This window comes from Anomalospiza imberbis, chromosome 9 (genome assembly GCF_031753505.1).
Source record: "Anomalospiza imberbis isolate Cuckoo-Finch-1a 21T00152 chromosome 9, ASM3175350v1, whole genome shotgun sequence".
Classification (NCBI taxonomy): domain Eukaryota; kingdom Metazoa; phylum Chordata; class Aves; order Passeriformes; family Viduidae; genus Anomalospiza; species Anomalospiza imberbis.
Window position 1 is genome coordinate 24,916,370 of NC_089689.1, and position 26,188 is coordinate 24,942,557.

General features: G+C 40.4%; 1 protein-coding gene across 9 annotated transcripts in view; it reads left to right on the forward strand.

The window, feature by feature from the left end:
• ELAVL4 (ELAV like RNA binding protein 4) overlaps positions 1-25,967 on the forward strand; it is a 64,019-nt gene extending 38,052 nt beyond the window's left edge. For 6 of the 9 annotated variants that reach the window (XM_068198704.1, XM_068198701.1, XM_068198709.1 and 3 more), the window contains exons 3-7: positions 6,781-6,884; positions 16,864-17,017; positions 17,365-17,590; positions 18,987-19,025; positions 23,191-25,967. In XM_068198704.1, coding sequence (XP_068054805.1) covers positions 6,781-6,884; positions 16,864-17,017; positions 17,365-17,590; positions 18,987-19,025; positions 23,191-23,539 — 872 coding nt within the window. In that variant the 3' untranslated portion in view covers positions 23,540-25,967. The remainder of the gene's footprint in view (positions 1-6,780; positions 6,885-16,863; positions 17,018-17,364; positions 17,591-18,986; positions 19,026-23,190) is intronic. The other 3 variants (XM_068198702.1, XM_068198707.1, XM_068198703.1) reach the window with 2 other exon arrangements.
• The last annotated feature ends 221 nt before the right edge of the window (positions 25,968-26,188 follow it).

Below are 26,188 nucleotides of genomic sequence, written 5' to 3' on the forward strand. Positions count from 1 at the left end.
GACAAGGAGCAAGTTTTGAACTGGTCTCATGATCAGATTATTTTCCCTTGATCTGAATTTTCTCTCTATAGCATACCTCCTTTTTATGGTGAACAGCTCTATTTGTTGGTAACTGTTGTGGAAACAACAGCAAGAAAAAGATGCAAGTCATTTCACTTGACCCTCTTTGTACATTATGAATATATCATCTCAACGATATTTATGTAGCCTTCTCCAAAATCCTCTACTTCATACAGCTTTTCATATGAGTTGTAGTCATTCCTTTTCATCCCAGGAGTGTGTTTTAAAAGACTTCTGAAGGCTCACAGGGTGATGTTCTGAAATAGGCCTGCCTGCTGGAGCAGGGACTGCCTTGAATGTCAGAATTCTCTTTGGTTACTCTCGCTTAAAAGACAGCAATCTCCCTGCCATCCATCCATAGGTTCTATTTATTACAAACATCTCGATCTTGAGGAACGCTGGCAAAAGTGGAAGAGTATGTGCAGGTTTGCTTGGAAGAGCCACAGGTGGACAGCAATCTGCACTGAGCTTTTGTGACAGAGAGAAGCTCACCCCATAATGAGTTCCTTCCCTAAATTTCACCAAGGTTTGAACAGGCAAAAATGGATCTGGGGAGATGTGGAGAATTTGTGGTGAGCATTATTTATCTTCTGGTCCCAAAGGCAGAGTGACTGAAGGCTGTTACTGTCTGACGGCTCCTGCCTGGCTGATGCGCGATGAGCTGTCAGACGTGCCCTACTTCCAAAGGGAGGGATTGTGTCAGCGCTCGTGGTACGGCTGTCAGGAGGGCAGCTTTAATTAGGTTTTACATTTGGGCAGGGGACAACAAAACCACAATTTGAAGCGGTTCAGATCGCTGCTGTCCCATTCTGTGCTTGTTCTCATGACTGACTGCTTGTAGTGGGGACTGTAGTTCTTTAATGTGGTGTTATATTCCACAGTAATTCATTTCCCAATAAAAAGGATGTTTCTAACCATTTTTTTAACTTACCTGGTCACAGGTGGGCAATTAAAAGTTGTACTCATCTCTAAGTTGCTGTTAGAATAGTTTCCTGCAATAGACTTTGAGAAAGTAGTTTGCTTCTGCTTTGCTTGTGGCAATGATTGTTCTTCATAGAACCAGCAGGAACAGTGTATCTGTACAGCTTGAGTAGAAGAGATTATAGAGCACTTAACACATCCTGCCAAAACGTTCCCTGGATTAATTTCTGCTTGAGCTAGGGCATAGCTTTCAGAAAAAAAAAAAAAACCTTTAGAATTTCCAGTGGTAGAACTGACAAAATGGTAGATACTTAAATTTGTGTTACCTTCAATGTCAAAAACACAGAGCAAATGGCTTCCACAGGAATACAGCATTTGCTGTATTGTTTCTAGTCTGGTTTCACTTGCCAAGCAGTGGGACTTGGGATCCATAACTCCATGGGCAGTCATTAGTAAGGGAAAAAAAAAAATTGTACTTCAGTTGAATATTAATGTAGCAGTGTTCAGGTTCAGCTTCATTCAAGTTACTATCACAACTCTTTTGATCAGGTAGGCAGAGTGACCCCCTTATCTCAACTGAAGGAGTTGTTGTGCTGTAGTCAATTCTCATGGCCCCATCACCAAGGCATCAATGTCTTGCTTGGAGCACATGCGCCAGGACTGGGCTCTTCCTCAGCAAAGCACAGGTAGATCAGAAGCAGCAATTTTTCTTCCTGATTCTGTGATTTTTATGGCAAGAATAGTTTTAACTCTTGTGTCAGTGTTGAAAGCTTGATGTAGCCTGTGTCAGTCTTTCAGCATTCCTGAAGCATGGCACAGTTAATTTGGTTTGTCAGGATATAATCCTGTGCTGTGCAAATGTGTGTGTTTGTGGTTTGCTGAGGAACTTAAATTGCTTTGTGCTTTCCCTCTGTCCTCTTTGTACTTATCCTTTCCTCCTCCTGTCTTTCTGCAGTCAATTTTCTCAAGCGAGGAGTTTGGGTTTTTTCCACTTACTGGTGGAAATAAACAATTTAGGGCCAAGATCTTTTTCCTGAGATAGACCTCTAGGAAAGCATCTTTCTCGTGACTTCCTGTTCACAATTCTCTGTAAGAGATCTGTTGGCTTTTTAAATCCATTTAATGTATGCCCTGTTAATTTTGTTTTAGTCAATTAATACAGTACCAAATCAAGTCCTTTAGAGAAGACCAAGTATATCAATGTTGATTTAATGGCATTCTTAAAATTTATAGGTCAACTTGTAATCTCATCAAGAAGGTTGTCAGTTCAGTTTGACAGAATCTATTTTCCATAGACTTAATTTGATTGACATTGATTTTATTGCCCCTCACTAATTCTTTATTATTAAAGTCCAGTATTGAATAGTCTGTAAATTTACCTTGCTCAGCATTAGACTGCTGGACCTGTAAGTACTTGGGCGGTCCAGTCCTCCCTCTTTGAACTCCAGTGCAAACATTTTTCCTCCAGGCTCCTGGAATTTGTTGATCACAAAAGAGAGCCATTAGCCCCTTTTTTGGGGGTCTGTTCTCTGTATGTAATCCAGATAATTTCACTTAAACATCTATAACTTCAGGAACTCCTGTTTAGCATTCACCTGGGTATATCTTCACATACTTCTTCAGGTGTACATAATGCCTCTTGTCTCTGTACTGTTACTATTAGTATCTCCTGGTGAGTCAGGATGAGTGTTAAGGGATCTTTTTTCTGTAACCTAAAAAAAATTATTTTGTTATTCCAACCTTTACTAGCCACAGGGGTTTTCTGCCTTTTTTTTTTATTGGTTTTCTATGACATTTCTGTTCTAACTTACAGGGGTTTTTCTATGTGTTTTCCCTTTCTCTCTTAACACGAATATGGAATTGGCCAATGCAGACTGGCTTACAGAGGAAGTAAAGGAAGGTGCAGGTCTTTGACACTGCCTTTTTCACAGTTGCAGGTTTTTGGATGTACGGATTAAAATGATACAGGATTAATTGATTTTTTTTTTCCTCTATCTTCTTTCTCATGACTTGTTTTAAGTGTAATTTTCAGCTCTGAAATGGGACTTTCTCAGATGCAAAACGTGTACATTTCCAGCTTGGGCTTGGTTTTGCCTGTTTTGTTTGTGGTTTTTTTAAGAGTGTCAAGTCCTTGATAACTTCTAACCCTGTTACTACTCATTTTTAGACCTATTCCTTACCAGATTCTGGGAGGTCCAGTATACATTTTCTGCTGCTAGAGAAAACATTTTGAAAGAGCAGTGGGAATAGCAAGATTACAAGGTGTTGTTTTAGGATCATCTAGAAATATCTCTTGCCTGACCTACTGAATCACAGCATGTGATGAACTATTGGATTCCAAATCACAGAAAATATTTACTATTTACGGTGCTGTTCCTGGGAAGTGTAGCATGGGAATGAACTACAGTGTCTGTGTGGGATCCCACTGAGAGGTCCAGCTGCTTGCTTTGTGCTGCCAGATTGTGTCCAAAGAAGTGTTACCCTTTTGGAGTACATGCAGGAAGAGCACATGATGAAGAAAACAGGGAAGTTCATACTGTTTACTGTATTCTGGAACAAATCCTTTCCTTTCTTCACCTGTAACAGTTTTTAGTTCTTTCGTATCTGGAGTCTGTTTTGTCTGACATAAGGTACATTGCTCTTGAGAGGAATTTGAAACTCGTGTTTTTAGCTGCATGTATAAATTTTTTTGGCTTCTTAACTGTAAATGTTTAGCACAGTAAAACTTTATTATGTTTTCCACAGTCATCATAAAGCTTTTCACAGACAAAAAACTAATCTGAATTTTTATTTTCAATTTTTTGAGATTGGGGCATTTGTGTCAATCTTCAAACACATGATTATATTTAGGCAAGATGGTTGAAAATGCAAAGTAACCAAACAAAATACACCCCTGAAGTGAAAAGCTCTTAATGGGGAGGTTTTTTTTCCCCTTCAGCTTCACTGGTACAGTGAGCTCTCTGCCAGGATGCAGCAGAAGGAATTTGCTGATGGAAACAACTGCACCAAGCTTTCAATGGGCTGTGAAGGGTGTGGAGTTTGAGAGTTTTTAAGATAAAAGGGGTATTCATTGAATTAACAGAAAATCAGTGCTCAAAATTCTGAGCATTCACCCTTTTCTGTGAGAGTATAGTACAGCTAATATAGCAATAAGTGGTATATAAATTCATAACCAAATGCTTCTGGAACAGGCCTGCAATCCTGTTACAAATATCATCTATTTCTTGATGTCCAGGAGTATGTACACTAACAAGAAGTCGTGTTTCTTCAGACCTGTTATTTGAAAGAAGACTGGTATGACAGTGTAATAGTTTTCGTTAAGCCAGTTTCTGCAGTCCTGCATGCAGACAAGACCAACTTTATTCATTTTGGTATTTGTTATCCTTCACCTTGGAGAAAATATAGTTTTCCATTGCCACTTGGTAGTGAGAATGAGATGATGGTATCCAAATAACTTAAATGTTGCTGGGGGACTCAAAAATAAGGTTGTGTAATTGTGATCTCATTTTCTTGTATTGCCATTGATTTTCTTTTCCTACTGCTAGTGCAGTGGGTTTGCTGTCCATGGTCTCTCTTGTGTAAGTACTTACAGAAGTGAGAATGTCTCTATGGGAGATTGTTGAAAAGTAGTGTATACATTGTAGAGATTGGTCAGTCCATGTGCCTTGAGAACAGTAGTGGCTGGACGTGGAAGCCCAGGATCAGACATTGGACATAAATCCCAAACTCGCATCAGCTACTCCTGCTCTCCGTGTACCTCTCAAGTCCAGAGATGATTAACAGGGAAAGGATACAAACACAGGTTATCCAAGCTCTGATCCTTGTCTCCTTCCCCCCTTAAAAAGATGTGTGTTTCCTAGAGAATGGCTTTCCTCTCCCTAGGATTGTTTAGGATTAAATGTATCAAAGATTTGATGTGTTCAGAAGCACAAGGATTGGGGCTATATAAAATACCTCAGGTAGTCAAGCAGAAGAAGGCATGGCAGGGGAAGTATCTTTATTTTTGCTCCAGGCTTTGTGCTCAGCCAGACTTCAGGTCATTTTTGGTTAATGTCATGTAACTTGGGTAAGAATATTTTTGCTGAGATTAGTTCAGCTCTCCAGGAAGACTGAGTATGTTTTTATACTTTTTTCTGAAGTTAAATTGATGGGATGGAATTGCTCCCTGGCTGTATTGTATGTTAAAACAGCCATTTCTTCTCCTTCGCCTGCATGTGGGCATTTCAGGCATGAACAGCAGTGTTTCCATGGATTTTTAAAGTCTTCCATTGCATCGTTAGCAGCTTTTAGGGCTTTGATCTGATTTCATAAGACAGAAGCGCTCCCTGTATTTGTGTTACAGCAAACGCTGTATTTTTGGTGGCGTCTGACTTTGAGAAACACACAGATGCTTTTTTGTAGTCCAGGAGACAAAGAAACAAAGCTTTGTGCTGGGAGGCAGGATCTGTGCCTCCAGGGGACATCAAGGCACTTGGTGTGCAGCTGCCTTCCCAAGCTCCCCTTGCTCCTGGTGAGCAGGAGCTGGGTCGCTGCTTGCTGCTCCTGTGGCTAGAAATCTCCACAAATGCTGCTCCTCTCCTTGGGAGGGATTTTCACATGTTTCCTTTCTCACTGCCTTTGAGCAGGAGCGTTTTGATCCCTTGCACATCAGTGCCGAGGGACAGGTGGTTTTGTGGCTTGCTGCGCTCCAGATTCACAGAAGGGTGTATGAGAGGCAGCCTGACAGGATGGTTCACCTGCCTGCTTGGGCTTACTGATTCTTGAAATGTGATTATCTGTGTGCTTGAGTTCATGTGCCTTAAAAAAAAAAAAAAAAAGCTGTGTTCTCCAAACATGCAAAATAAGTTCAGTAGGATGCTCGAAGAAAGGGATCTGGAAGCGGCTGTCTGTCACGTTGCATTAATAGAATTGGTGCTGCAAGGCTGCTGCCTGGGAGCTGGGAGAAGATCCCTGTGTAGTGTTCTCCCAGCCCTGTGCAGCCCCACAGCCCCGTGCGTGTCCATGATCCCTGCAGTGCCCACACACGGCCTCTCCAGCCCTGTCACTTAGCCCAGTTATTAACCGGGTCTGTTCCTGCTGCACACACACACACACACGGGTCTGGCTGGCCAAGCAGAAGCTGTTGAAAGGCTTTTGGCTGCTGCAGCGGGCTCCTGCCATCCCGTGCACAGCAGCAGTTGTTGCACTGTTTGGGTTTGCTGTCATCTCAAATGCTCCGAGGGGAGCGCTAACGCAGTCCCTCGCCCGGCTGCAATTTGGGCTGTCCCTTCTCCTATTTACTGGCTGCTCACTGAGCAGTAAAAAGAGATGTAAAGGTGGTTTTCTGTTCCTCAGCTCCTTCAAGGTTAGTGTAAAATGCAGTTTCCTAATTTTGCAGTTTAAATACTTCAAGACTTGTTTATAAACAGCAGCAAAATTATATGTGTGTGTTTATTTAAGAGGTGGCCTTGTTACTGCAGGTCAGGCAGTTATATTTATTAGGAGCTCAGCACAAAACTATTACACGGTTCTGTTGCTGTCAAGCCTCATACATGCTTTGCAGTAAACTCCTGGGGAAGGCAGGGTGAGGGCTTGCTGCTTCTCGTTCTTACAGAAGGATCTTCAGAGCAGCAGTTTAAAGTTATGATGGCTCCCCCTGTATTAAGGAGATAAAGAAATGGTGAAAAACAGCACAGAGACTGTAAGGGAAAAGCAAGGATGAAATGAACAGTGTAAGAAAATTGTGCTTCCACTCTTGGAAGTCGTTCCTGTGCTGAAAAATACTGAGTCTTTTTTTCTTTATTTTCTGTGTTTCAACAGGGCAGAGTTTAGGGTATGGATTCGTTAACTACATTGATCCAAAGGATGCAGAGAAAGCCATTAACACTTTAAATGGACTCAGACTCCAGACCAAAACCATAAAGGTAAGACAATATAAAATGCCTTTTGCTCAATTCAGGAACGGGAGAAAGTAGTTGGAACTGTTTCTGGCAATTTCATCACTATTTTATTCTCCATTGTAAGGGGGTTAACGAGCTCCTCCTTGGAACAATAAGCGGACATGCAGAAGATGAAATCTCTCTTCTCTGAAATTGCTGCTATTGTTAAAGAGAGGGGAAAGTAACAGGAAGCTCTTTAAAGCATGACAGTGAGGCTTAAATGTAGAATAGAACAGCCAGAGTGATACCATTATCCATAAGCAGGTGAAGTACCTGATAGTGTTTTCACAAGTTACATGTTTATTTATGTTTCCATGGGAAATACTTTGTCACAGAGTTCTCCTTTAGTGACACTCCTGTCATTATCAAGTGTTGAAAGCATGTGTCTCAAAAGTTACAATATGTTATTCTCAAAAAAATTCAATTTCCACATCCTTAATTTGATTTATTCTTTTAAAAGCTGGAGGCTTCCCACTGAAGTCTCTTTATTTCATTGTTTGTAATAGACCATTAGTTATTCAATGACCTTCTTAAGTGGTCTCACAAGAAAAGCAAGCTTCTACACTGTCGCAGTTTTTGCTGCATGACTGATGAAGCTGTTCTGGAACAGCTTACAGAAGATTTCCACATCCCAAATTCTGACAAATAATACAGCTTAAGGGATGTGAATCAAAAAATTGAAGAGGAGCAAACAGCAGATCAGATTCAAATTATCTGAAACTGCTTTGATAATTTTTTTTTTGGAATGCTGGCTTTTGATTTGCACCATTTTCTTAATTTTTCTTCTGTAGTTAATTTGTATTTCAAAGCTAAAAGTGTCAATATAAAAATAGAATTTTTACTGTACTGAATATTGGTACAAGAAATGTTAGTGATGTTGTACCTTCCAAAAAAAGGTACAGTGTAATGTACCAATACTGTAGGTTTTGGCAGTCTGGCTAAAGATTATGGTTTACACAAAGTGGTATTCCTTGAAGCAAAAATGTTTCTTGGATTCTGGTGTATTTCTAAGGATTGTGTTAAGCAAGTTTTTCCCCTGATGTTTGGTCAGTGAAGAGCAGAAGTGCTGAGCTGAGGGTTATGACAGTGGTGGAGCAGCTGCATGGATTTCATAGAAAAGGCTGCTTCCAAACCTCCCTCAGACCATCCAGATTCCATCGCACAGATAGGCACGTGGGCCATACATCAAAATGCTCACAGCATGGCTTTGGAGAGCTAATGGAAACACTTACAGGAATATGTAAGGCAAGGCAGCAAAATCTACCATCTTATCAACTGCTGCAGGTGGAAATGCAGGCTTGGACTCAGCAGTTTCCACTTCGAGTGAAAAGTTGCTCTCCAAATTGCTTTTAAAGGCACATTATCGGGGAAAAATATTTTGAAAATACTTTTTAAAAACTCAGTAGAACTTGCAGAATCTAGATCAGTTTTTCATGCAGCACATGTATATTTTGAACGTTATTCATCCGTAGGAAAGAACTGCATTTCTTGTCCCTAAGTACCTCCGTTGCTTTGCCTCTATTTTTCTTTTTTGTGAACCAGAGCAATGCTATTACATTCATAATATTTCAAGGTTACAGGAAACTCATGTGGTAAAAGGCCTCCAGAAACTGGAACCCACACCAGTGATTATTACACATTTTCTCATGTGCAAAATTAAACCATTATGCCTTTTTTATAATCTGTAGTAAGACTTTGGTTACCTGGGAACTTCCTATGTAAAATCTTACTTGTGGCATTTTTTTAATTCAGTATAAGTTTTGGAAATTCAGTGATTTGTTTGTTTTGGGGTTTTCATGTTTATTAATAGCACATAGACTAGCATAGAATAAAAGGACATTTTGGGGGAGTTCTTGAAAGCTGTTCAAATTTAATAATAAGCAAAGAGATTGATCTCATCTACATGCACAGGAGCTGCATAAGTTCTTCTATGACTGGGAGGAAGCATAGAGTTTGGGGTTCTTTTTTTAATAAAGTTGGGTTTATGCAGTTGCCTAAAACCAACCCAAGGGAGCCTTCTATCCCAACAGCCAAAGTTTTGGCCTCGGGGACATTCAATCAGTTTCCAGCAATTTTTCATTGCAGAATTGCATATGATTACCTTACCTTTACACCCTTGTTTTTTTTTTTTTTTTATATATTTTTAATTATGTGGCACCTCTGGAAATTCTGATAAATTAGGTCTGCTTTCACTAGTACTGTGCAGTGGGATGGAGCTTTCCCAGTGTCCATGCTGAGGGATAAATCAGGTGTATTCAGTGCTGCCAGTGGCATTTGTGTTGCTGGAGAGATCTGTTTTCCCAAGGGTTTCAAGGTGATGAGGAACAGTACTCAGCACTGCTGAACTGCCTCACTTGCCCATTGCCCCCACATACTGATTTAAAGCATCTCACTGATGTTCTTTGTAAGGCTGAAGTATTTAAACTTGTTGGAAATACTATATTTAATTATCAGTCCCAATTACTTTAGCTACAGATGCCCTTTACAGTTACTAAAAATTCACCATTGGTGCATTAAAAAAACCTCTCAAGAGAACATCTAGAAAGGAGTTTGTTGGCATATAGTTTTGTAGACTAAAAAATATTTAGTAGAACAACATTGAGCTGGAAAAGTACTGAACATTACTTTGTTCTGCTTTCTTCATGAACGTGGCTGAGTTTTTTTTTGCTTCAGAATCAGTCTGTAAATATCTTATTGATGGATGGGCTGAACCTTTGACCCCTGTCCATGTATGTTGGGTAGCTGCAGTCCTCCAGGTAGAATTTCTCTGGCTGTCTTTTGGAAGCTGTTTTGATGGAAAGAACGTTGAAATGAGTAATCTGTGAAAGCCCTTTTACAGTGGCAAATTACTTCTGCTTGCCAAGGTCACTGTGGTCCTGCTGGCTTTGTCCCATCTGTGTCGTGGGCTCTGCTGTTCCTTGCACCTAGACTGAACATGAGGTGACTCTGGGGAGTTGTATTTGCACTCATTTTTTGACCCCACAAGGCTTAATTCCTGTTTAAAAATAATATATATATTTTATGCATGTGGCCTGAGATGCTGTTCTTTTCACTCCTGTAACATTTTTGTGGCAGCTTAATGTTCTCTCTCTCCTGATGCCTTGCAAAACAGCCATACAGTCACAGGAGGAACTGGCTTAATAGCAGGATCAGCAGAACAGCCAGGCACAGTCGGCTCTGATGTGTGGACAAAAATAACTGAAGAAATGTTCTTTTTATTCTGTCATTGTTATGATAAATAATCCCTTTTCAGTCTAGCAGCTAAAATATTTTATGTGCATTTTATTTAAGTCAACGATGCCCTTTCAAGTCAAAGTTGAGAGGTGATGACTTACAGGATATCTGTTGGGGAAAAGCTCTGGAGGGAGTGTTGTGTTTGGTGGTAATAGGCTATACACATTTTGTTCCTCCTCAACTGATCATAGTGCATATTTTATTTACGCCATTTCATAGCAGCATCACCTTCTTGTAGGAGAAAAGCTTCACTTTATTTTTACAGCTAAAGCTTGACATAATTCTGCAAAACAGTTTAGAGTGAGGGAAGAGACAGTATATGTTGAAATAAATATATATTCCAAAAATTGAATCTATTTTTAGAAATTAAATTTGCCCATCCATAAAAGCATATGAAAGGTCACTGCTGCTGTTGAAGATTGCCTGGCAATTCAGTTGCATCAAATATCAGAAGGAAAATAAGATGTGTGATGCATGGGGTACAGATTGTTTAAACTGCTGCTTTGCCCTGAAAAAAGGACAACGCCTGAAAGGATGCGAAGGAAGTGTTTCACAATTTACTTGGGGATTCAGGTGACCTGGCTTCATTGGAACAAGGGCAGAACAGTTTTGAAAGGAAGTTTGAAATCTAAAAAGAGCCAGTGACCCCCTAAAGTGCAGTCTTGTGCACCCCTCTTCCTTTTTCTCTGTTGCCTGAGAAATAGGTTTGCTTCTTCCTTCCCTCACAGGAGCAGGTACATGCTGTGACACTGCTGGAGCAAAAGGAGATGTCCCCAGAGAGGGGAGAAGGAATCTGGGTTCTCTGAGCCCGTGATAACCTCCATTTTTTAAATCCATCATATTTATCCACTGGTAAAATACCAAATGGATAAGATGATTCCTCTGTGCTCAGAGGCTTTTTCTAGTCATTTTAATTTTCAGTTAAGTCTAATGAATAGAATGGAATTTTGTATTTCTGCTTTACGCTCCTGTTTTGATCAATAGGTGTGGATGGTCCTAGTTTAAAATGCAGCAAATAAGGCTGTGGGAGAAGGTAATGCTGCATTTTCTGAAAATAAAGTAGTAACATTATGCTGAAAGATCTTCCTATTTATCTTGGTTTCTGTGGCATTTTTCAAAATGCCAGCTATTTCCACAAAACTCAGGCTCTAAATCTGTCCATGTTAATTCTTGTAATTGTCCACAAAACTACAAACCATCCTGTCACTGTAGGGTAACCAAATAACAGCAGCCTCAGACTTCTCTGTCCTACAAAGTCATTTGTCAAAAAGATTGCCTTCCAGCCGTGCTCGGCAGAGGAAGAATTGCAGCAGGGAGTGCTGGGGAAGAGACTGCGTCTCCTGCACCCCATCCTAGGCTCCTTGGGGAGGTGTGGGGGGAGCTCAAGACAGTTTGGGTGGCAGCCAAAAAGTGCTGGGTTGCTGACAGTGATGGTAGCAGAGCTCTGGAGTTGGGTGCCCTTGGTGCAGTGCTTGGCCAAAACCCAGTGTTTTCCAACCATGTTCTTCCACAGCCTCTCCAGGGCCACCGAGCCTGCTGGGCACTGCCTGCAGCCTCCTGTCCCTCTGAAGAAGTGGGATGTTGTGCAAGGCTGGGTGGTAAGGAGAGGGTGTACAGAGAGATCAGGGCAAGGCATAGGAGGAGCTTGGATGCTCTGCGAGGAGGAGGAGATGGGAAAGTGCTGGGAGTAGCTGAGTATGTTGGACTGCAGCAAGGAGGGATTTGTATTTTTGAGTGTCTTGTGTGCAGTTGCATTGGACCCCCTTTCTTCCCCTTTCCTGAAAATTCACATTACAGGCACAAACTGCGTATTTGGGGTGTAGCTATTTTATAGCTCCATCTAAAATTAACTGCTTGTTCTCTTTTATGGTAGCTCACAGTTAGTCAAAGAGGGGTCGCCTGCTGTGGCTGCTGCTCCCCAAGACAAAGTCTTAGACTAGAAAGATGCCACAGACCTGGAAAGCCTCAACTAAGTTGACTCCTGTTTTGCTCTTCAGGAGCCTCTGTCAGTGTAACCCCTTGGACTTTGTAGTGCTTGTTAACAAACCCTACTCTACTCTTTGTGCCTGCAATGATACTGGTGCTCAGAGGACCTTTCAGTGCTGCATTTGAAGGTTCAGCTTTGGTTCTGCTGCTTTCAGCAGGCACCAGAGGGTCTCTGCCTCTTAATTTCATGCATCTTCTCTTAATCACGATTTCTCTTTTTACTGCCTCGGTTTTGCCAGTGAGTTCTTTTCACTCCACAGAGCCAGAGCAATTACTTCTCTTAGCCTTGCTCTTGATACAGCCAAGAGTGTTCCTAGGTTATTATCTATGGCTGTCTTTCCTGAAACGATGGGATAGACTATTGTACCTGCAGTTATAATTAATGTCTGTAAAATGGCATTGAATTGCTCAACAGTAAAGTGCATTGTCACTCCCCTCCATCCTCCAGCCAAGGGCTTGAGGGAAGAGAAAGGACAGAGCAGTGCAAGCATCAGATGTGAAAGTATTCTAGATCCTAGTCTTCAGCCTCTGGACCAGAGGGCTTTTGTGTTTGCTTGTTCTGACAAAGAACAGAGCTTTCACAGGAGGGTGTCTCAAATCTGATTTTGCACAAAATTAGGACACAGTTGAGGGTTTGGAAGTGGCTGTGGGGAAATGTCTCTTTCTGCCATAGCCCGTTCACTGGTGCTAAGCAGATTTTACTTCTAGTTCTGGATGTGCATCAAACAAGTGAGACTGTGCTTTATTTACGTGTGTGAGGCTTTTGAGTGGTTGTGACTCTTCCAGTTTGTACCAGTGGGCTAAAAGGCAGCAAGTGAGGGAAGGGTTGTCCCCATTTTAAACTGGACTTCAGGCAGAAAAAAGCCAAGTGACTCACTCCAAAAATTATACAAGTAATCCTGTATCTCAGAGTCACAAAAGGACAAAGCAAAGTTTCTGTATTAAGGTCACCAAGAAGTCTGTTTTTGAATGTTGCATAAACTTTTTGAAAGTTGAACGGGAGTCACTTAACACTGACTGCCCCTTAGCTGCTTGTGGCTGGAGAGGTGTCCCAGGGACTGCAGGTGCCCTGGGTGGGTGACTTGGTGGTCCTTGGGTGCCTGTGCTGCACCCTGATTCAAGGCTCCTGCTTGCTTTCCCATCCTCCAGGTGAGGAATGGTAGATGGCAGAGCAAGACCCATCTCGGAGAAGGTTGGTATCTACAAAATTACCTGCTTGATTGCTGCTCAGATGTGTCCAGGGCAAGGTGGCTGTGCTGGCAGTGCATATCATTCCAGGAAAGGATGATGTAACTCCTGTTCAGAGCAGACCAGAGTTAAATTTTACAAGGAGGCTTCTAGAAATGGACTTAGATCTTTAAGAAGTGCAGAATTAGCACAGGAGTTGCACAGGAAGGCATCTCTTACAGGGAGCAGCAGCAAAGTGGTTAAGTGTCAGAGTTCAAATGGCTGCTGTTGCTTGTTCCATAAGACAAATGGGATGCGTTCATGCCTCTGGGTGCCTTTGCTGTGGGCTCTGGCTTGGGAAGGCCAGACTGCTTCAATTTATGTTCTGAAGAGTCTCGAGGTTAGTAATTCTTCAAAAAGTTTTCTATATGGGAAAGCAGGTCGGAAATCAATAGGGAAGATAATTACTTTGAGATATTTTCTGTGCACCTGAAGAAAAATGTGCTTTACTGTGGAAGATATGAAATGCTGGACCTTCTGATGCTGCAGTGGTGTTGGGAAACAGTGGTGCAGCCTCTGGAGATGGCTGTTTATTATGAAGAGAAGCCCTTACACAGGCTAATGCTCAAATGTCAGATGAGAAATGTCCTATTAAATGTTTTTCATAGTTACTATATATGTATTTATAGAAACAAACATCTGAGGCCAGCAAGCCATTAAATTAATTGTACAATATTTTATTATCTTCCTTGAAAATTTGACCGCAGAACTCCTAAATGATCTTATGCAGTGAAATCCAACGCCATGGTTCGACCTTCAACCGTTGTACGAGCGGACAAACATTTTAATGCTGAGAAATACCTGGGTCAAACAGTAGCTTGGTGTTCTCTAGCTCATTATTTGAATTCCTTGTGGTGGCTAGGATTCCATACTCTTTTCTATTTCAATGCTGTGTTTCATTACAGGGTGCTAACACTGCCGTGAGCAAAGGAAGGGGGGAAAAAAATCATTTTTGAGTGTGAATATAAAGAATTAATGCAGCATCCTCACACAGCGCTTTGCGGTTTGCAGGGATAAAATGGGAGCTGGTTTTTGCTCCCATTTTAACTCACACAGCATAAGGAGCTTCTGGTGTGATTGGAGGGTCAGGGTGGGCGATTTCTTCCTTTGATAACTCACACACGGGAAGACATCCCATCCTCAGCACTAAGTGAATAATAGCTTGAAAGCAGGATGGCACACTCTAACCAATCGATTTGTCATTGGCTGACCTCAGAGGGAAGATGAAAAAGATTCAAAAGCAGATAAATAATTGACATTACTAGCCTTGAGTCCATTCAGCTCCGCAACCTTTTCTCCTTGATATTAAAGACGGCTGAGTTGCTTTTGGCAGCTTCTTTCTTTGGCTCAGGCTCCCCTGCAGCCTGAATGTTTGATTGCAGGAGGAAATAAAAACTGGACCTGAACAGCAATAGGTGTTCACATGTGCTGTGAGTGGAGGGTTGGGAGCGAGAGCAGCCTTTCCTTCCTCTGCCTGCCTGCAAGGCCCACAAGAGCAGAGAGCCTTCTGTAAGTAGAAGTGAATATATATAAAATGTCAGGCACTCATTGCTCTGGGAAGTAGTGTTTTTTGCATATCCCAGTACTTTTCATCTTCCCTGTAACGTGGCATTTGGTTAATGAATGTGCCAGAGTGAGAAACCCAAAGGAAACCCCTGGCTGTTTGCCCGGGAACTTTATTCATTTTGCTGTTCTCAGTTTTGAGGAATAGGTAAGTTCCCTACCCTCACTCCAGAGAGGCTCTTAAATGTTTAAGCTGTTATTCCTAAAGTAGGTTAAACTGTAGGTGCCTGAACTGTTACAGTGCCCTCTCAAGGTGAGGCATTTGCAGAGTGGGGAGGGAGAGTCTGCTTTTCCAAGTGCCCCAGCAGCAAACCAAGCTGTAGGTGAAAGCACCATGTGATTATCCCTTGTGTCCCCTAGGGTCTGGATTGAGCCTTGTTACATAAAAGCTAGGTGCTACCATCCGTGTGTGTCCTGGTCCTGGATCCATCAGAGGGGCATTCAGGACCAGCAGGGAAGCGATGGAGATGCTGCACCCCATCAGAAGCTTGTGTGCTGTGGCACAAAATAATTTCTACCCCAATATCCTTCTTCCTTTCAGCACCTGAAGGTTTCTCTGCTCCTCATGTCTTGCTTGAGCTTTTGTGCTGTGTGCCTGAGCTTGCCTCTATTGATGCAAATGTTTTATCTAACCTCTATTTGATATTTCTTTCCCTGAATTTTCCACCTCCTCTCCCCAGCCTTCTCTGTAAATGTTAGATTTAAAAGGTTATGGACAAACATGTAAGTTATAAAGAAATTGCCAAAAACCTTAAAATCTAGAATCCTTAGAGTTTGTCTGCTATTATGCAGAGAAGATTGTGGAAGCAAATATTAGTCATTAACATAATTTTCTGTGTTGAGTCAACATCTATTTTTAGGTGTGGAGCGCATAAAGACAATTCTTTGACACATAAAACACATAGACATCCATTTGACATCATCTGTGCTCAGGCTGAGGCTCGGGAAGAGGGGAAGACAATTGCTGAATGTATTGTATTCGTGATGGGAACCCCCCCACTTCCTTCCTAGACACATTTTAAGACATAATGCAGGAGAGTACTGATCTGTTTATATTGAAATAAATCAAAATGAAGCGCAGAATGTTCAGCTTGGGTTCCAGTGCTTTTTTGGATTTGCTGCAAAGTAATTCATGATCTGTGCTGACTATTTGCCATTAGGCTTTATCCAGGAAGTGTTTTTATTATGTTAAATGTGTTTATTCTAAATGTATATATTATTTTAAAAGTGCAGAAGGCTTTTTATGCCCCTATTATAATTATAAATCTGATTCCTAGGTAGAAGAGCAGTTAAGAGGCTTGAATTAGTAATTTTCCAACAGCACACATGCAGTGCCACAGCTAGATTTTCTTGTTTGCTTGGCCATAATATTTTATGGTCTGGTTCTGGGCTTTATAATGCAAGGGAACTTCTCGTGATAAATTGCAGATCCGACAATGAGTGTCAGTCTACAGCTCCCTGAGCAGATGTTCATTTAGTCTAATTTCACCAGTACTTTACTGTTCATCCAGAACAGATCTTGCCAGCTCAGGATGCAAACACAAAGAGAGAGAGCACAAAAGATCACTCTGCAAATAACCTGATCTGTTTCAGACACTTGGAGGGGAAAAAGAAAAACATGCAGGAACTTCAGCGTGCTGGGCTGGCTACGGCAAATCATCCACACACCCACAGCCGTGGGGGCAAATTTACACAGCCGTGCGTGGGAAGGTGCACATTAATCCACCTCTGAACAATGGTTATTTTATCACTGCACTTCAGAACCCTTGTGTCTGTTTTAAGGTCTCTGCAGCTCTTCCTTTGTTCCTCCAGCCTTTCCTGGCTCTGCTGGTTTCACAGAACAGGTCCTGTCTGAACTGCAGGGCTATATCTTGTGAAAGAACAGAACATTATCTGTCCAAAATGCCAAGGGTGGCTATAGCTCACTAACACTGCTCTCCTTTTCTCTCCGTAGGTGTCATATGCCCGTCCAAGTTCAGCATCCATCCGGGATGCAAACTTGTATGTCAGCGGCCTTCCCAAAACCATGACCCAGAAAGAATTAGAGCAGTTATTCTCACAATATGGGCGCATCATCACCTCACGGATTCTGGTTGATCAAGTCACAGGTTAAAAGAAAACTTTTCTTGATATGTGCATGGGTTTTTTTGGAAGTGGCAAAATTGCAAATGTCTGCAGCTGGGTTTTTCTGACTTCTAGTATAAAATGCAGTGCCTGTTTCCTTATAAGTGTAACTAGAGGTATAACTGCTGCCTCTTTAATGAGGGACTATCAAAATAGCAGAATTTGTTTACTTAAAATCATTGGGATTGGGAAGTGGATTTTTCTTTACAGGACTTTTCTTAATTTGCAAACCACCTATTGTGTGAAGTTGAATCCAACATTCGGTTTGTTTGTTGCATAAATGAGGCTGTTCCTACGAATATTCATCTCTTCACATGTTTTTACTTCCCAGGGGTTTCTCGAGGTGTGGGATTTATCCGTTTTGATAAGAGAATAGAGGCAGAAGAAGCCATAAAGGGACTAAATGGCCAGAAGCCTAGTGGTGCTACAGAACCAATTACTGTGAAGTTTGCCAATAACCCCAGCCAGAAAACAAGCCAGGCACTCCTTTCACAGCTGTATCAGTCTCCCAACAGACGCTACCCTGGACCACTTCACCACCAGGCTCAGAGATTCAGGTAATTACCTGGAAAAGAGCTGAGTTCCACCAGCGACAACAATGTGGGGCAGGTGCTGTGCCGGAAAATATGCTTTAGTTGCGTAGGCTGACCTGATTTTGTTTGTAAAATTAAATATTCTTTCCTGGAGAATGAGGAGGAAAATCTGCTGACAGCAGTAGTCATGTTGTATTTACTAAAACAGCTGAAGTACTGTACAATCAGATCTCATGAAGGCTCATAGAAAAAGGGAGGACAGAATAGAGTTACTCTGGTAATCAAATGAGCAGTGACTGTCCTGTTCTTTCTCTCTTTTTGGTTAATGCTTTTATTTTCTGCTGTATTACTACAGTTTTGATGCAGCTTAGACTTTGATGTTAATGACAGTGGATTGTGAGCAGGAAAAAAGCTGAGTCTGTCCCAGTCAGCAGGAGTATCATTAAATTTATTAGCCTGAGATATCTGCTCTTAGTATAAAGAGCCCTTGTATTAGTCTTTGGTGCAAGTCTTCAGATGCTTTTGGGGATGTTTTATACTTTGCATTCTGAATACACTGTTTCCATCTGATGCATAAGGCAGAGTTAGCAATATGTGATGTTCCTATTACTTTCATACTTAATAGTTCTCAGGCAACCCGGCTTTCAAATAAAAAAGTCTGCCTTCAAGAAAGAAAGCTTGGACATATTTGCATAACTGAGTTGCACACTGGCTTTAGAGAATTATTCAGAAGTAATTTTAGTTTGTCAGTGATGAAAAGTGCTAATGAATTAAAGATCATAAAAAGTCAGTCATTGGATACATTAAATTTACACTTGTTTTTGTGTCTCTGGCATGCAGCTGTGTCCTTTGAGGTTATCACTGAATCATTCCATGGACAGAAGGACTTTATTGTGCTGCCATGGAAAGCAGATGATTATATTCTGTAAAATTTGGTGGTCAATTTAGATTGACATGTCATGAAGGATTAATGCTGAATAATATATAATAAAATGGGGATAATGTATTATATTATAGCAGATTATTAAGAAGTTTTCCCGTTCCAGCAGTTTTGGACTTAATATTTTATTTTAAAGTTAACTGCTAATACAAGGCGAGCAGTTGAATTACCAAAAAAAAGTTGAATTATAAATAAAACAAAAAGACAAATCCTAAGTGCATTTTTTAAAACCAAGCTCTGTAGGTTAAGCTTTTCTCTAGCCTGTAGACAAGTTTAAAAAAGGCTTTTAAATGCTCTGGTGGAAATTTAAGCACAACCTCAGACTTAACAAAGCAGGCCGGGAGTTGTTAGGCTCCTTAGATGTGTGGGAAACTTGTTGAACGTTTCTTCTTTGAAAATGGAACACTATTAATAATAGTTCCATTGAGCGATCTTGCCATCTGTGAGACATTAACCCAAAGACCCTCCTTCTCTTTTCAGGCTGGACAATTTGCTTAATATGGCCTATGGCGTAAAGAGGTAATTAGAATTCCACAGATTGCCAGATGTCCGTGTTGGCACAGATTGGTGCTACAATTTATTTTTTTTTAATTCACTAACTTTATTTTTTTTATCCCTTCTTTTCTTCCACCAGCATGTCAAATTCTTTTTAAGTTTGGACTTCAGTTGGTTTTGTTACTTTAAAGGCCTCACGCACAAGTTCTGTGGGGTTTTTCAACCTTTTTTTATTTACAGGTGGGCTTCTCAAATGGTTTAGGTGCCACAGCTACAAGCGTTGAAATTGGAGTTGCTCTGCTAAGCAGTGCTTTTTCCAGAATCAAAACTATTAACTTGAGTTTTTTAACAAATCTCTGATCTGATAATGGAAAATTTAAGTCAAAAATCAGAATTAGGCTGCTGTTGTCTCTCACAATTAAGACTACCTTTCTCCCACATCTGACATCATAGGTTTGACTTGAAAATACAGCTGTGTGCACCTCAATCAGCCCAAAGTTTCTTTTGTTACAGGTTTAATACTTTGAATTTTTTTTCAGTCCTTGAAATTTATTTTTTGTTTGTTTAAAATAGCTGTGTGTTTGTATGTGCACGCATGTATGAAAAAGCTCAGCTGATCTGTCAACATTTCTGCTGTTCCATGAGTATGTTTGGTAGCTAAAATGAGATGATGTCTTGTTAGTGTTTCTTTTAATGGCAACATCAGCATAAGCGATCCTTGCAGCAAAACAAAGGTGTAGTCTTATTCCTGATGTTACCCTAAGATGTCCAGATTAAGATGAGAAAGTACTACTTTATCTTCTGAAATGGTCTACTCACCACACTCGAAAATTACTTGAGCTTTTGTTTGAAGCTCATCCTCTAAAAAGGTATGGTAAGTATATCTTTACAGTAGCTAGTAGCAGACAGTAAGGTGGTGTTTAACCCCTCACTAACTCAGTACAGAGCTGAGCTCTTGAGTCCTCACAAGAGGAAAGTCCAAAGTAGAGCTTCTCCCCAGCAGCACCAGTGCTGGTGTTCATGGGCACGTTGGTTGTGTCGGGATATCCTTGGTGCTGATGGGGACACGGTGAGTCAGAGCCCCTGCCTGATTTTATCACACACCCCTTCTCCTGTGTTCTCCCGCCTTATTTGTTCCTTGATATCTTGTCAGAAACATGGAAACACTCCCAGTTGAGTGTCTGTCCAGGTGCAAGTCAGTGTCAGAAGGATGGGTTTGTTCTGGGAGGTTTCTCTGGGTTTTTTTTCTGCTGCTGCTCCTTTGCTGGAATTGGGCTGGTGTGTGGTGCAGGATAGGCTTAGCCTGAACAGAGGAAAAGAGCAATTACCTCCCTTGCTTTCTCAATATTGTCTGCACTGTTACTCTAAAAACACAGCAGTGTTCAAAGTCATTTTGCAGGCATCTTAAATTAGTTCTTATCTCCTCTCAGCAAACCTTGGCAATTGTACCTGCACTAGCAAAACCTGAATTTATAGGTGCAGGGTCACAAAAACTACCACACTGATAATTTCTGAAGCTGCTTCAGAAACAGAAGATTGGCTCTCCCTGTTCTGTTTGGTACTGATGGAAAATGAGACATGCTGATGTGGAAAAAAGGTTTTATTGAGGCTAATTTCAGATCACTTGCTAGAAGCAATGCTCTTTATGCGATAGGTGATCTTGTATTTGTGTCATACACTTGCACCAGTTTTGTGCATGTTTTGTTGGATTCACAGCAGCTGCTGTGCTCATGGCACATAAATAGTTGAAAGCTACATAGTTCCTAAAGGTTTCCAGGGAAAAGCTACTCTCCAGTGAACTGTAGGAAACTTTAACCCTTTGCATCAGTGCGGCATTTCTTTAAAATGCAAAGCATTGTGACACGCACAGCTTTGTATTGTACAGGTTTTACATCATCCTTACTTAGAGCATGGTGTGTCCCTCAGTGTTGTGTTTCACATTAAGTTCAAACATTCCAGAAAAACAGTGTTTGCTAGCTTCTGTGTGTTACTGCCACAGTCAGCACTGGCCAGCGATGGGCTTGAAGTCCCATCTTCCAGATTTCAAAATGAGCTGAAGCTGTTGGCTTGTACAAGCCCTGGCTGTGTCTTATTTCCAATCCTTATTTCCACCTGCAGTGGAAGGAGCAGTAGAAATTAGCCTTGTCCAGCCTTTCTGTGCTGAGCTGTTGTGATAATGTCACTGGTTTCATGTGCAGGAGAGAAACTAAAATGTGTTGAGATAAGGATTTGCAAAAGTGAAGTTGAGTTGGAAAATTGCCATGGATTTTTAATAAACTGTCTGCAAACCTTCCTGAGGATCTGATGCTGTGAGCATTTGTGAACTGCTCATTTACAGCACAGCTACACCCCAGTGATGATCCTCAGCTTAAGATGTATATTCCAAGTGTCTTCTTTTTCCCTGAATATACATAAAAAGTGCCGTCAGGCATCAACAGAACAGTGAGCAACCATCAAGTGTGTAGTTCCCTTTATGGTTATTTAATATACACTGCATAATATTGTGCAGATTGCGAAATGTGGAAATTATTACAAGTGTAAAAAGTTTTAGAGAGCACAAGAACTCGCTCAGCAACAGAGCCTCTCCCTCTGCTCCCTCAATCATCACTCAGAAAATCCTGAGGAATTATTATTCCATTCTGGTATTGAAACTCATCATATTGAAGGTACACGTGAAACTGGATTTTTAAGACGTTTCCTCTGTGCAGTTGTTATTTTAAAACATATCCCAAAGTGTAGCTTCAGAAAGCATGTCAATTTTTTTTCCACACTGATGAAAGGAAAATTATGTTGATCCTGAGGGCTGATACTGCTTAACATCTTCATTAATAACCTGAGTCATGGGCTGTGCTGTGCCCTCCTCGCATTAGCGGGTGACACTAAATTGGTGAGGAACAGGGGCTGTCACTGCTGCTGGCCATGGCTGCCACTGGGGAGACCTTGGAAAGCTGCAGGAACATGCTGAAATTTGGGAAAGGCAAATGTAGAGTTTAGCCCCTGACTGCTGCCTTCAGCTGCCTACAAGGGGCTTTAGAAAGAAGGTGAAGCCAAGTTTTCACAGAGGTCAGATGCAGGAGGACAAGAATCAGCAGTGACAGGCTGCAGCAGGGGAAATTCCACTTGAGGATAAGGGGAACTCATTCGCAGTGAGGATGGAGCCCTGCAGCAGGGGCTGCAGGAGCGGAGTTCCTGTCCTTGGAGATTTCCTAAGCTTCCCTCTGCAGGGCCACGAACAGCAGATCTCCTTTGAGAAGTTTGCCTTGCTTGGAGCAGGAGGCTGATCAGATGATCACCATAGATCCTGCCCAGCTTTTGTTATCTCGTGATGGATCTGTGTCCATAAACATCTGGCTTTTATCTGCTCTCTTCGGATGTTCGAGGTAAAGTCCCAAAGGACAGCGAGGGAGAGAACAGTAGGGTAATCTATTGAATTCTGTGAGTTAGTCCCTGCATTGACTTCTTGAAGGACCTAAAGCCTATCGTGGAAATGAAGCCTCACAGTATGAAGGTATCAGTTGATGTGCTCATTAATTGTATTTATGTTCTACTTATCCTACAATTGCTGCATAAACCTTCTTTTATATGTGGCTGCCTTTAGGACTCTATTACCGGGATTTTTTCCCCAGTGTATGTCAATTAAGGACCATGTTAGGAGGACAAATAAAATCTACCACTTAGAGACATCTCTCTAATAGTATTTTTAGCTGAAGAAGCTACGGTTACAGCTGAATCCTGACAAAGGCATTTCTTATTAATCTTTAAAATAGGTCTTGAAGTTTGCTTGGGTTTTTTCACTGCAGACTGGTAGGAGATGAAGCATTAGATCTCTGTCCTGAAACTTAGCAGTGCTGGAAATAAGTGGCAAATTTTTACAGGCCCTTTTTACACGAGCTGTTGTTTATCACAGTGTGTGCGGGCCCTCTCTGACTCAGATTGTCCTCAAGCATTTCTTTTCTGAGGTCTTTGTACACATCTAAGTAGGGCTTATCCTTGGAGGGAGATGCATTTATGCCTAGATTTGGCAATTTTATTTAGCACAGCTCCCCTCCGCTTCAGCAGGAGTTAGAGAGGAAGGGTGGCTCTGTGGTCATCTTCCAGGGACAGGATCCAGAGCCTTCAGTACCATTGGCTTATTTACTTTAAAGTCTTGGACCCCTATAGCTCATGCCAAGAGATATATTTAGAATAGACCCCTCTTTTTGCTCGGTAGGTTTTCTCCGATCACAATTGATGGTATGACGAGCCTTGTGGGAATGAATATCCCTGGTCACACCGGGACTGGATGGTGCATCTTCGTCTACAACTTGTCTCCTGACTCGGATGAGAGCGTGCTGTGGCAGTTGTTTGGTCCCTTTGGAGCGGTCAATAATGTCAAGGTGATCCGTGATTTCAACACCAACAAGTGCAAGGGATTTGGCTTTGTCACCATGACCAACTACGACGAAGCTGCCATGGCGATTGCCAGCCTTAATGGATACCGTTTAGGAGACAGAGTATTGCAAGTTTCCTTTAAAACCAATAAAACCCACAAATCCTGAATTTCATATCCTTACTTACTAAAATATATATATATAAATATATATACGAACAAAACAAAACAAAAAAAAAAACTCTTCAAGGCTTATATTCAACCATGGACTTTATAAGCCAGTGTTGCCTAAGTATTAAAACATTGGATATCCTGTGAGGAACAGGAAAGGATTTTATAATGCTTAGAAAAAAAAAAACCTTTGATGCATTGAATGTTCTTTCATAGCTGTCGTTGTTGAATATAATATACATAGATAACAATGTGCAGGGATTTTTACCCGGCCAGCTAGTTTTACTACCTTCCTTGAAGGTGGGTCTTTTTAAGATGACCATTCACTCATTTGAAAAAATAATAAAACAAAAAACAATTTTTACGAACTAATGGGATTAAAAGCGAGAAAAAAATTTTTGTTTTCTTTTCTGTTTTTTCAAAACATTGATTGAATCAGATTGGTAAACCCCCCACACAAATTAAAGAGGAACAATAAAAATTGCAAAAAGAAGAACATAATTTTGCAACTTTTTTTATTTTTCCTTTTTTCTTTTGTATCATGTGAACTAAACAGTCTTCTGTTAGGGAATGGGGTAACGGGGGATACCTGATGACATAACAATTTAAATAACATTAACAATGTTGCCAAAGAGGTGGTCTCTTTGCTGAAAATGGGTTTCAAGAAAAATCTATTTTTATAAAATATAAAGAATTTTTACAAGAGAATCTGGATTTGAGAAAAAATATTTTGACTGGCTAATTTAGGGGAAATTGACAACTTTGTCATGTTCATACTGCACTGGTAACTTTTTAGAGATCAAGATGTGTGTTTTAAACTGGATTAGTAGATTGTTTTTTGAAGGATGGGCTACAAACAGATGATCTTCGTATCTTTTCATAGCATGTAATAAAAATATTAAATACAGTACGGGAGAGTGTTCTTCCCAGGCACGCAGTTACCCACAGTCAAAACCCAAAAGCAAGGAGATGAGTTGCAAGACGGTTTTTCTTTAAGTCATCAGTATGGGATATCAGCAGAACAAAAGTTAAAAAAATTAATTTTTTGATCAAAAACTTCCTTGGTTTGAGCAGTAGGTGCTACAAAATTATTTACATATCTTAGTATCATAGTTAAATGTAATGTGTTTAGAAAAAATACATTTGCTTTAAATTTGTTAAGAATTTTCAAATTCACTTTATAGCCCAAGCTAATATAATTGGGCTGTGTTGGCACATTTGGAACACTGTTTATGTTGCTTGAAACACTTATTTATTTAATTGCCGATGTGATGCATATGGCCAAAATCAAATATAGCTAGTTTGGCTAGTCTACTTATTTGTTTACTTAAACTATGGGAAGAAGCATATTATTGTGTCATTTTGTTGTGTGTGTATGTGTATATATAATATAAATATATATATATATAAAGTTATTTTTTCTTTTGGTTAATTTATTATAAGTTGTAACACTTTGCTAGTTTTGTTTGTATATGTCTTAAAATGTTTTCTTATGATACTTAAGTGACAGAGGTATCAAGGTAACTTGTGTAGAAATATTGTTTGATATATTGTCATGTTTGTTGTGAATATTTTTTCTTACTGCACAGTAGAAAAGAAAACAACTGGGTCTTTATTTTAATGTAATTCAGATTGGGGAAAACAGAGCTAAGGGAACAAAATGACTGAGGGGGTGCTCTCCCATGTCCAGTGCACTGATCATTTTAGTATGTTTGTGCTTTGTACGGTTATATATTTAAAACAAAAAAGGGTCATGCTCTTCCCTGAGTACTAGAAACAGTTACTCGCTATGCATAATCTAGTTGATAGTTAAATTTGCTATTGCTTTTCTTGTCTTGTTATATAAAATCTTTTCAATACAAGTTTAGTCTTAATGGTAATAAAACGTTATGGTTATTTATAACTTGTGCTTATTTTGTGCATTTTTTCCATGCTATACCCACTAACTGCATGTAGACTAAGTATTGTTTTTTCACACTGAAGAGGCAAACTTTTGTAGTAGACAAATAACTAAAAGCAAAGGCTGCATCATAATTTTATCAGTTTTTTACTTTAACAATGTTAGATTTTAGTTTAAAGGAACACTCATTCAATGTTCAGGGAAACCTTTATACATCATCTGCTATGAATGAGCGCAGTTTGCTGGGAAAGTTTTGATGCATTTGCTAAGCATTAGTGGGGAAGGCATGTCAGAATCTTTTCTCTACGATGTGTTTTACTATCTGAATAATAATAATAATTTAAAAAATCTTTCTTAGGACCAGGCAGTTGTATACTTTAGTTATAATGAATGACTTCATGTTAACCTTGCTAGTTTAGATCATTTCTGAGGGAAAGTATTGTAAATGTTTTTTTCATAACCTTGTTGTGTTTGAATTATTTGTACTTTAATTGTCCAGACAATAAATGAAAGTGTGTAGAATGGCTATGGACTTTCCACCTTTTTAAGTGTGTTCAGATGTTTTAGTGTTCCCAGCCGCACCTCAGCCGAGGTCCAGGTTTAGTCTCTGATTCCAGAAGCAAGGTCTTCAAGAGAGAAACGTTCTAGTCAAACCAGATTGAGCATATTCATGATTTGTTTTTCCTTCTGAAGGCCAGAAAGAATCGGCCGTTTAATTTAAGATGTTGAACACCAAATACCAAACTG